Source organism: Diabrotica virgifera, chromosome 10 (assembly GCF_917563875.1).
Source record: "Diabrotica virgifera virgifera chromosome 10, PGI_DIABVI_V3a".
Lineage (NCBI taxonomy): Eukaryota > Metazoa > Arthropoda > Insecta > Coleoptera > Chrysomelidae > Diabrotica > Diabrotica virgifera.
Genome location: NC_065452.1, coordinates 136,922,218 through 136,935,300, shown reverse-complemented (window position 1 = coordinate 136,935,300; position 13,083 = coordinate 136,922,218). Strand labels below are relative to the sequence as shown.

The window sequence follows — 13,083 nt, the reverse complement described above, 5'->3', positions numbered from 1 at the left end:
TTGTTCCTTTTGTCAGAGTTAGTGTTTCCGCACCATATCTAAGCTCCGGTAACACACACTGGTCAAAAACTTTCCTTTTTAAACAAACTGGAATATCAAACTTGAAAATGTTGTTCAATCTACAAAAGGCAGCCCATGTGAGACCTATTCTTCTTTGTATTTCAGTTGTCTGATTACCTCGGTCTTCGCGAATCTCATGACCTACAAACACACAACCAAGCTTATATGGAATCGTTTGATATTTTTTATTGTTTTAAGCGAATTGAAGCTAAATTTAATTTTCTTCCATTGCATCTCTCTTGGTCCTAACTACAGGCTATAGAACCAAATTAACATAGGTACCTGTGAACTATTAAAGTTGGTTAGATGGAAATTAAAGGATTTTTTTACCCACCATAATGCCTTCCCAGAACATGACACTTCTTCTTTTATATTTGTGAGCAGAACTCGCAGTTTCCTTTTGTTTCTTTTCTTTCTCGCCCTCCAAGTACACCAATTCGTTAATTATAATCAGCTTTCCTTTGAAAATAGCACGTTTTGCCAATTACCAATGTTCCAGTTTTGGTGTTAAAAACACCAAATTTACGTGGATAACTCGGGATCCCGTAAGTCTCTTCTGCTATATAGTCCTTGAGGACACGATCATACATAATAGTTACACCAATAGCTTCCAAAAACTACAGGTTTCAAATACTTATATGGTGCTTCCATATAAGTTTGGTTGAGTATATTAATTTGTAAGCTATTTAGTACAGGGTAATAAGGATTTTCTCGGGACACTCAAAGATCCAGGTAGCTGACTACTTTTTTAGTTATTGTAGACCTATAGGAAGAAAACCTACCTGTTTCCTGCCTAGAGTTCGCGTCCGTTTTTTAATTATTAACAATTTAGTGCAAAAATCGCGATTTTTTCTATTTTTTGCTCCCCATTCAAAAAGTAAATAGTTGACATAAAATTACAAAATTTAATCTTTTAGAACATTGAAAATCCTTTAAAATGCCGATTTTTGAAAATTAAAAATTAATTTGTTGCTTCGCAAACTGTAAAATAAGTGAAATCGTTATTTGTTAATAACTTTTACTAAAACTACCTTAGAACTTTAGTGTTTCACCCAAAGTTGGGTATTGGTGTACTTAACAAACTCTCAAAATTTGAGACCGATCCATTAATTAGTTTAAGAGTTATTCTATTTGATTATTCCAGAGATTTTTATTTTGCAATAACATAAGACAGAAAATAATGAAGATAGGGCAATTATGAGTATGCTAAATGAAAGTAGAAGAGTGATAGTATCAAAATGTATTAAAAAGATAAAAAAAAATTAATATAGTCAAAAACCCTAATGCCAAATTTTTGAAATTTTGTAGTTTATAAACATTTAGAATAACTTTAAAAATGTTGTCCATAGAAACAATCTTTTTATATATTCGAAAAGCTAGTATTTTAACAAGAATTCAAATAAAAAAAATTGCCTGGGTTCATTTGGGACAAAGTTAGCCATGTGTTTTTGTTAATTCACAGCTATTTTGTTTATAATAATTAAGGAATATCATTAATGTCATTTTAAATAATGGGGTTTGTATTTTTTCTTAAAAAATTTGCACAAACATTGTACCTTCACAGCACCCTCCACGATTTTTTAAAAATGTAGTTTAAATGATTACTAGGGGGAACATACAAATCCACCGAGTTAAAATACCGAAAAAGCAATTTCAAACTAATACAATTTTCTGTATCTCCGGATCAACTCAATGGATTTTGATCTTTCTTTTTTTAGTTTGTTTGTAATATCTACGTACATTACAAAAATGCAATTTGTTTATAAATCTATTAATTAATAAACAGTCTAATTTCTTTAAACAATTCTTGAAAAGATATTTTTTTACAAAAATCTATTTTTGTAATCATAGTATCATTTACGATTACCTATAGAAAAAACACACTTTAAAAAATAAATTATTTTTACTAGATAATTATTTATTCAAGATAATTTATTTATTAAAGTGTACCTTAACTTTTTCTATGATTAATAATGATAGTATGATTAAAATCATGGATTTTTCGAAAAAATATATTTTTTTAATTGTTTAAACAAATTAGACTGTTTATTAATTAATAAATGTCTAGACAAATTGCATATTTGTAATGTACAGAAAAATTACATACAAATTAAGAAAATAACGATCAAAATATATTCAGTAGATCTCGAGATATAGAAAATGATAATAGTTTTAAGTTGCCTTTTTTAGTTTTTAAACTCGTGCATTTGTCGGCTCCCAGCTCCCCCTTCACTTACCACTACTAGTCGACAATTGAACTACATTTTTAAAAATTCGTGTCAAATACCAGCTTTTTTAATATGTAAAAGGATTTTTTCTACGTACAATATTTTTAAAGTTATTCTAAATATTTATAAACTACAAAATTCAAAAAATTTGACACTCTGATTTTTGAGTATATTAGATAATTTTTTTATCTTTTTTAGTACATTTTGATACTACCACTCTTCTACTTTCATTTAGCATACTCATAATTGCCCTATCTTCATTATTTTCTGTCTTATGTTATTGCAAAATAAAGGTCTCTGGGATAAACAAATAGAATAACTCTTAAACTAATTAATGGATGGGTCTCAAATTTTGAGAGTTTGTTAAGTACACCAATACCCAACTTTGGGTGAAACACTAAAGTTCTAAGGTAGTTTTAGTAAAAGTTATTAACAAATAACGATTTCACTTATTTTACAGTTTGCGAAGCAACAAATTAATTTATTAATTTTCAAAAATCGGCATTTTAAAGGATTTTCAATGTTCTAAAAGATTAAATTTTGTAATTTTATGTCAACTATTTACTTTTTGAATGGGGAGCAAAAAATCGAAAAAATCGAAATTTTTGTACTAAATTGTTAATAATTACAAGACGGACGCGAACTCTAGGCAGGAACCAGGTAGGTTTTCTTCCTATAGGTCTACAATAACTAAAAAAGTAGTCAGCTACCTGGCTCTTTGAGTGTCCCGAGAAAATCCTTATTACCCTGGACTAAATAGCTTACAAATTAATATACTGAACCAAACTTATATGGAAGCACCATATAAGTATTAGAAACCTATAGTTTTTGGAAGCTATTGGTGTAACTATTATGTATGATCGTGTGCTCAAGGACTATATAGCAGAAGAGACCTACGGGATCCCGAGTTATCCACGTAAATTTGGTGTTTTTAACACCAAAACTGGAACATTGGTAATTGGCAAAACGTGCTATTTTCAAAGGAAATCTGATTATAATTAACAAATTGGTGTACTTGGAGGACGAGGAAGAAAAGAAACAAAAGGAAACTGCGAGTTCTGCTCACAAATATAAAAGAAGAAGTGTCATGTTCTGGAAAGGCATTATGGTGGGTGAAAAAATCCTTTAATTTCCATCTAACCAACTTTAATAGTTCACAGGTACCTATGTTAATTTGGTTCTATAACCTGTAGTTAGGACCAAGAGAGATGCAATGGAAGAAAATTAAATTTAGCTTCAATTCGCTTAAAACAACAAAAAATATCAAATGATTCCATATAAGCTTGGTTGTGTGTTTGTAGGTCATGAGATTCGCGTAGACCGAGGTAATCAGACAACTGAAATACAAAGAAAGATAGATCTCACGCCTTTTGTAGATTGAACAACATTTTCAAGTTTGATATTCCAGTTTGTTTAAAAAGAAAAGTTCTTGACCAGTGTTTGTTACCGGAGCTTAGATATGGTGCGGAAACACTAACTCTAACAAAAGGAACAATAAATAAAATAAGAGTTACAGAACAGGCTATGTAATCGAAGGTTTGTTAAGTACCCCAATACCCAACTTTGGATGAAACACTTAAGTTCTAAGGTAGTTTTAGTAAAAGTTATTAACAAACAACGGTTTTCACTTAGTTTTCAGTTTGCGTAGCAACAAATTAACTTTTTAACTTTCAGAAATCGGCATTTTGAAAGTTTTTCAATGTTCTAAAAAATTATATTTTGTAAATTTATGTCAACTATTTAGCTTCTGAATAGGGTGCAAAAAATCGAAAAAATCGCGATTTTTGCATTAAATTGTTAATAATTATTAAACGGACGCGAACTATAGGCAGGAAACAGGTAAGTTTTCATCCTATAGGTCGACAATAACTAAAAAAGTAGTCAGCTACCTGGATATTTGAGTGTCCCAAACATGGTCTATTTCTAGCTTATTTCCCTGAAGTCGATGCTATGGCTTTCAATTTTAATTTTATCGTTGACTACAAGATTGGTCATAAATTTTACCTTTGAGGTGTCAATTTTAACACCAGTAATTGTTCTTGACGCTTTATAGAGCGTTTCCACCATTTTTGTAGCTTTATCAACTCTATCAGATATTAAAACGATGTCATCGGTAGATCTAGGGTAAGAACAGAACAAGTGGGTCGATGTGGAGGTGTAGGTCGCGGTGGATGCCACTAGTTAAGTCGCGGTCGTTGTCGACAGCACATAGCAAGGAGGTCACCTGCGCTGTCAGTCGAGCTAGAACCACTATCAAGTGAAGTAGTTTAATGAAATTTGAAGAAATTCAAAATTAAACTGAATACAAAAAGAAATTATATAAAAAGTATCTCAAATAGCGCAGGTAATGACAACTTGGCTTCGAACGGAACAATTACAGGGAAGCATCCTTGTAGGCCGCGCAGTAGACATCCACGTAAAACAAACTCATTTTATTTTCAAAAGCATCGATGTAAACCTCCTGGATGGTATCGCGCTAAACCTCCACCGCGACTTACTTGCTATGTTCTCTTCCATTCACTACAATGTGTTTGTTTTACATGGATATCGACCGCGACCTACACCTCCACCTCCACCGCGACCTACTTGTTTTGTTCTTACCCTTAGGTGGTTTCGATCCATTTATATTAAATCACATGTTATCCTCTTGTTCCATTCGCTTAAACATATACAGGGTGTTTCATTAATAATTGTCCATATAGTAACTGAAGAAACCTTAGCACAAAATACGAAGATTTAACCTAAAACACTTAAATAAAATTTGATTCCTTACTGAGTTACAGGGTGTTTTATCTAAAAATTTAAAAACTATTTTTGATCAGCATTTTAAAACTATCCGACGTATTCTTTTCACACTTAGCAGAAAGTATAGATACTGTAAAAACTACTAAATTACGTTAAACAAACGTTTCTGGCTATTGCCAGAGGCGTACGACGGGGAAAGTGAATGGTTGACCCTTTCCAAATTCTACGCCATTGACGGAATTGCTATTTTAGTTCAATTTTTGGATTCTCCAATACTTTCTATGAAAATAATATACTCTTCATTTATAACGATAAAGTCATTAGTTTTCGAGATATTTGAAGTTAAAAATGAAACGACACGGTTATTTTGATTAATGTATTGTGTCGCTTCATTTTTAATTTCAAATATCTCGAAAACTAATCAGTTTATCGTTACGAATAAAGAGTATATTATTTACATAAAAAGTATTGGAAAATAAAAAAATTACACTAAAATAGCAATTTCGTTAGTTGCGTAGAATTTGGGAAAGGACAACCAGTCACTATCCCCTGTCGTACGCCTCTGGTAGTAGCTAGAAACGTTTATTTATCTTAATTTAGTAGGGTGTACAGTGCCTACACTTTCTAAAAAGTATGATAAGAATACGCCAAATAGCTTTAAAGTACTGGGTACAAATAATTTTTAAATTTTAATCATATAAATCATATCATAAATTAATCAAAATAACTGCCGTTTCATATTTAACTTCAAATATCTCGAAAACTAATAACTTTATCGTCACCAATGAAGAGCATATTATTTACGTAGAAAGTGTTAGAGAATCTAAAAATGGCACTAAAATAGTAATTTCTCCAGTGGCGTAGAATTTGAGAAGGGTCAACCATTCACTATCCTCTGTCGTACGCCTCTGGTAGTAGCTAGAAACGTTTGTTTATCATACTTTAGTAGGATGTATAGTAGTCGCACTTTCTACCAAGTATGAAAAGGATACGTAGAACAGTTTTAAAATGCTGAGCAAAAATAGTTTTTAAATTTTTAGATAAAACACCCTGTAACTCAGTTAGGAACCACATTTTATTTAAGTGTTTTAGGTTAAATCTTCGTATTTTGTGCTAAGGTTTCTCCAGTTACTATATGGACAATTATTAATGAAACACTCTGTATTTGAGTCCAGCTGTAAATAATTTCTGGGAGATAGTATCACCCTATCTAATTCCACGTTCTATTCGGAACATTTTGGTATCTTCGTGAAGTCGGACACAAGCTGTAGCAGTTTTGTAGATGCTCATAGTCAAGTCAATATTTCGGTAGTCAAAGCGGCAGTCAGCCAATATTCGAAGCAGACTGAGTCACTCCTGACTTGACAAGTGCAAGTTCGAAACGGCAAATAATGGTTTTTGTAAAAACCACCTAATTATAAAAGACTAATTTGTTTATTTTAATAATTACACCTAAAGATGAGAATGATTTGATTCCAGTTCAGTGCTTCTATAGAGGTGCTCGGAGAAGAATTATGAAATGGAAATGCGCATAAGCACATAGTGGAGGCCCTATTTTGAAATCAAAGCTGAATCATCATCATCATCATTTGGCTCTACAGCTCTATGTGAGTCTTGGCTTCGTTTACTATTTCCCTCCATTGTTGTCGGTCCTGAGCAGCTATTTCCCATTGCTTTACTCCCATTTTGCGTAGATCACTGGCTACTGCGTCCTTCCATCTCTTTCTTGGGCGACCAACTGACCTTTTACCATCGGGCCTTTCCCAGAATGTGGCGTTCAGAAGTCTTTCGTCATTCGATCTTAGCACGTGGCCCGCCCATCTTATTCGGTTTGCTTTAATGTAGCGTACTATGTTTTCATTTGAATAAACTGTCTGGAGTTCATTGTTTCTTCTTCTTCATTTTCCTGTTGTCACTTCTCTGCAAGGCCCATAGATAGTCCGCAGTATCTTTCGTTTAAGTACCAGTAATTTTGTCGTTTCCCACTGGTTCAGACTCCATGTCTCGCTTCCATACGTTATTGTGGGACGAATTATTGTTTTATATACTCTAATTTTTGCTGGTCTTGAGAGTATTTTTGATTTAAGTACGGTCGTTAATGAGTAATATGCCCTGTTTTCTGCAATGATCCTGGATCAAATCTGAATCATCTTTTACTTTTATTTTATTTTTATTCACTTTGGTGGGTATAAAGGAACTAGTTCGTTAAAGATTGTTATCACGGTGAACGACAAGTCGTGAATGCAATTATAGATTTCCTTGTCGATCAATTCATCATTCTATTCTGCTTTATATGTATTTACATCTTAAAAAGCACAGAAGGTAATAATATTAATTTTAGTTTCCGGCTTGTTGGTCTTATGATTTATAGATTAGTTAAACCATAGTACAGCTCTCGGACCGAACCATGGCTGTGACAAACGCTGTCGTCGATCGTACACCCACCTAATATTTACACAGAGAGGATTTCTCTCAGCGGCTATGGTTCGGTCCGGGAGCTGTAGTTATATTTGCTTATTCATGACTCATTCCATAATATCTCACCGTTTCTAATGAAATGTTTTTTTGCAGTGTCCAGTTATTATGCACTGGCTCCAAAAATGCAGAAATAATTGTCGAAATACAACTGTCTGTCAGCACTCATAAAAAAGCGAATGCCACAACTTTAAGGTTTAGAAGAAACAAAATTTGCCTCAAAAGTAAGTCTTTATTAAATCTTTACATTACAGTTGTTTAACGGTAATACTACTCTAATTTTGGTAATATTTAGTATTAACTCTTATATACATTTTCAACGAAAACTTTTCGTTTATAAATTTGCAAAAGTCTGTGTGTTATTGCGTTGCCGTTCCTGCAATACTTAGAGCAGGTATATCGATGGATTCTTATGTAGTTTTGCCTTCTGAATCCAAATCTGAAAACGACATTTCGATATCTCTAACCGTCTTCGAGATAATCGACCTCAAAATCTGAAATGTGACGTCACAATCCGGTTATTTCCTACCGACGCACTAAACGTCAGCTCAAATGCTTGATTAGGAAGTAGGCTACTTTTTTTTAATCTCAATTTGTTTAGCAAAGCATAGTTTATTTACATTTGAGTTTGACACTTCGTGAATGTCAAACTAAATTTTAAATTAAGTATTAATAAAACATCAATGACATTTGATAGTGAATTTTAATTTTTATATAAACTAAATAAGATGTTCAAAAATACAATTTTGGTATATTTTAAAAGCAATAATTTACTAAGTAGGTATATATTTACGAGTATACGGCCTACCCTTTATGATAAATGGACTGTTCCATTTGTTATGAAATAAAATACAGGGTGTTCAGAAACTCTACCGACAAACGGAGGTTCCTCAGATAATTTTAAGAAAATTTAACCCAATTCATCTAGTCCGAAAATGCTTCCTAAAGAAGCTAGAGCTATTTGAGGATGGCGTCTGGTAATTAGTTTATCTTAAATATCTCCAGAACGCTTCTATTTAGAAGAACGAAAATTGGTACACATATTTGCCTTCCAGGGATAAATCGATTTCATGCAAATTTCTAGTACCGGTCATAGGCGTCCGTTTGGGCAGGGCATCAGTTATATTATCGCATAACTTTTTTGTTTTCAATGTTTAAGCACTTTTGAGTCTGGATTATTAAAATGTAAGGTAATATAGTACTAAAATGTAGTCTTACTTTAAGTCGATAGGATACACCGTTTTCTATAAAAATCGATTTGAAAATTTTTCGTTGTTTGAATATCAAAAAAAAATTTCAAAAAAAAAAAATATTTAGAAACACCAAAATTGGTACATTTATTTATATTCCAGAGATGAATCGATTTTATTAATTGTGAATTGCTAGTACCGGTCATATGCGTCCGTTTTGGGTAGATCAACGGTTATTTTATCGCATACCTTTTTTGTTTTTTGACACTAGATTATTAAATTATGAGGTATTCTAGTATTAAAAGTTACTCTTGCTTGAAGTTGGTAAAATACACCGTTTTTTTTTTCAAAAATTTTTTCAAATTCAGGAAACGAAAAATTTTCAAATCGATTTTTATAGAAAACTGTGTGTCCTACCGACTTAAAGCAAGAGTACCTTTTAGTACTAGAATACCTCACAATTTAATAATCCAGTATCAAAAGTGCTTAAAAGTTAAAGACAAAAAAGTTATGCGATAAAATAACCGTTGTCCCACCCAAAACCACCACCCAAAGTCACCACAGATGGAAGCGATTTATCTCTGGAAGATAAATATGTGTACCAATTTTCGTTTTTTCTAACTAAAAGCGTTCTGGAGGTATTTAAGAAAAACTAATTACAAGACGCCATCTTCAAATAGCTCTAACTCCCTTAGGAACCATTTTTGGACTAGGTGAATGTGGTTAAATTCACTTAAAATTATCTGAGGAATCTCCTGTCTTTGTTTGTCGGTAGAGTTTCTGGACACCCTGTATAGTCGGTTCGCTAAACTCGACACAACTGGCTAGTGATTTTAGTAGGTAATTTTTTTGTTTTTTGCGAATTTTGCCAAAATTGGCAAAATTACTAATTATTTAGTAATTATTAACTAATTAGTAATTATTTTTTTTGTCAAATTGGCAAAATTATTGACTAAATACAATTGCCAGTTGTGTCTGAGTTTAGCGAACCGACAGTATATGAAATAGTATTGTTTGGTATAAAAAATTATGGTCTGATATGTGCAATTCTAATGGAAAAAAATTTGAAGAGTTTTCTCAAATTATGGATAGCAACATTTTCATTTATAACTCTTTTATTTTTAATTTGACGAAGGAAAGTTATTCTTCATAAAAAGCTATTCATGTTCGAAGATTTATGATGCAACCAACATATTATATAAAGTTTTATTAATTTTATACGAGGTATATAAAAAATATGAATTTTGATCAAGAGTAAACTACCTTTATAGTTCATAACATTTAAATTGGAATGATATAATTGAACATTAAAACATAATTATTAATTCTAAACTACTTTTAATAATAGCAATTTTCCATATTACGAATTAAAATACGTAAATAAACAAAGTTTTCGTTATGATAATGCTCGCATTTTCAGCTTGTTATATCTCTCACCAATAATTATTAGGCGAAGCAATAAAGCACTAAAATCGGGCTAACTTCCGAAAAAAAACGACAAGACGGATCTTAATAATTCTTTTAGCATTTGATTTGTGAATGCCCCAGGAAACTTTGTGACCCCTAGCCATGAGATAATATTTAAAAAGTGCATACAAAAAATGCCTTCTAAAACTGCATCTCAAGCAGACAATAAAAAAATTCAGAACTCGTCAATTATCGGCGGAAATGAGTTCAATTTTGTCACTTGGGGGATTTGGGGTCGCTGAAAACGAATATGACGTTGGAAGTGATCTTCGGAGTACCTGGTGCCCAGGGTACCTACTGTTTATCTCGTCTTCTAGAATTTTCGGCAAATGCATTAACCTTCGGATGACCAAGCGGGGAAATTGTGACCCCAGCGTATATTTTTCTTTAATAAATTCAAAAGTATTTTCAATTTTTAACTCATTATTTTTTTATTTGACTTTAATATCATTCTAGATATCCTCATATTTTGAAATAAAAAAAAATTCCCTATATTTTACGAATAAAAAATATATTCTGAAGTTGATGTCTAGTAAAATACCGTCTATTATGTGTAATTCCAAGTAGTTTTACGCTAATGACGTCGACTTTGCAAAGTAACAAGACACTTACTCAACATACACACTACACATGACACTAATACTCATGTTGTGACTAGCTGAATGACATAAAGTCCATGCCTAAAACAAAACAAAAAAAAATCATTTTTTTGTTAATTGTCATTTTTGACATTTTTGACCTGGGGTCATTTCCCCCCCCCCCTTGGTCATCCGTGTAACAAAAAAGATTGGTCATCGGAAGGTTAAACGATTAGTCAAAAATCATTAGTCACGAGATAAACAGTAGGTACCTTGGGCCCTAAAATAATTACTAGGGGGTTTTTAAGCTCGCTGAAAAAGAAGATGACATTGAAAATTATCTTCAGAGTACCTGGTGCCTAGGATACCTACTTTTTACGTCAACTTCTGGAATTTTAGTTCTGCGGTGCAAAAAAATCGATCCACTAAAAATTTGGTCATATTTGATGTTTCGAATTTCCTAAACCTGTTGTCCGATTTAAGTAATTTTTTACCACGATATAGCCTTATTCATTGACAATATCTTTGTAATAATATTGTTACTAGACAGTCAAACTATCATTGTATACCGGGTGTACCAATCAAACTGTGTTTTTTTTTCTCAAAGTTCGCATCACCCTGTGGACTATTCTGGCATTTATAAAATACTGAAATTAAAACCCAACTATAGCCTTCGGTTTTTTTAACATTTTGTCTTTCGATTCATTCGTTTATGTTGGATAGTAGAAAAGTTAGGTATTTTAACAACTGGCCATGTTTGCCATAAGAAATAAGATCAATCAAGATTTTTACAGTAATAAATAGGTGACACTGACGAAAATGTTGTGTATACGATGGTAGATCGTTAGATTTTAAACTTTACCATGAAAGGTATGCTTGTTATTTTCTATATCATTGGTTTTCTGGCAACAAAAATTGATACAACTATTAGTCATCTGTTACCATTTTTTATATAAAAATGACTAAAATATCTTTTAATTTTACTTAAATCTGTACTAGTTTAAAGCTCCTCCTTGTTGTATTGTAGGGCTGCGGAGTTATTCTCTAGATTTCCATCTATTTAAATTAGAAAACGGCTATTTTAAGACTCTAATAGTCTTTAGAATATTTGAATATAGGTGAAGATTGCAAGCCAGCAAAGAGTTCTCTTCAATATGGCAATCATTTCTCCAGATTTTTTCACATTGGAATGGATTATAAGGAATTCTTCTACAGGATGATTTCAAGAACCAATAAAAAAACCATGTCAGTCTTATCACTCACAAGATATTTGATGTAAAAATAGCAAGCCCTAATAACACAAAACATTCCAGGAATGTTCCTAGAAGGTACTCACAGGACATTAAAAACATTCCTGGAATGTCCCCAAATGCACACGAATGTCCCTGGAAAGTGCTGTGTCAGCATTTTAAATATTCTTAGAATGTTCTGTTGGAACATTCCATGAATGTCTACGAATGTTCTTTGGACATTCACAGTATATGTTTTAGACTGAATGTCTTGTTGGAACATTCCATGAATGTTCTTTGGACATTCACAGTATATTTTTTAGACTGAATGTCTTGTTGGAACATTCCATGAATGTTATTTGGACATTCACAGTATATTTTTTAGACTGAATGTCTTGTTGGAACATTCCATGAATGTCTACGAACATTCATAGTATATTTTTTAGACATTCTCTGAGATATATCCCTTCATCGAAGGGGTTCTTGTACATGAGAAAATAATGACAATTTGCTTTATAATCATATGTCCGGAAACGCTTCGTTTCCGAGATACGGGATGTTCATTTTTTTTACAAACTGATTATTTACTTATCGCTTTAAAACCAGTTGAGATGTTCAACTCAAATTTGGTGGGTTTTAAGACGTATAGTATTTTTACTACAAAAACGTTATTACGTAGGTCAAAATTTTTGACGTAAGAGAACTGTCAAAACATTAGAATGTGACTTTCATTATTGTCATGTTTATTATAAACATGGCAATAATGAAAAGTCACATTCTAATGTTTTGACAGTTCTCTTACGTCAAAAATTTTGACCTACGTAATAACGTTTTTGTAGTAAAAATACTATAGTTATTGCACATTTTTTGACATACGATTAAGAATTTAATATTCACCAGTGGCGCGCAAATGGGTATGGTAATGGTGAATATAAAATTCTTAATTGTATGTCAAAAAATGTGCAATAACTACGTTTTAAAACCCACCGAATTTGATCTGCCTATCTCAACTGGTTTTAAAGCAATAAATAAATCGTCAGTTTGTAAAAAAATTGAACATCCCGTATCTCGGAAACGAAGCGTGTGCGGACATATGAATTTAAAGCAAATT

At 32.1% G+C, this 13,083-nt stretch overlaps 1 protein-coding gene across 1 annotated transcript in view; it reads left to right on the top strand.

Moving 5' to 3' along the window:
- LOC114330306 (tyrosine-protein kinase RYK-like) overlaps nucleotides 1-13,083 on the top strand; it is a 548,089-nt gene that overhangs the window by 40,556 nt on the left and 494,450 nt on the right. Inside the window, exon 2 of the mRNA XM_050641415.1 lies at nucleotides 7,605-7,732. Within this exon, the coding sequence (XP_050497372.1) occupies nucleotides 7,605-7,732 (128 nt within the window). The remainder of the gene's footprint in view (nucleotides 1-7,604; nucleotides 7,733-13,083) is intronic.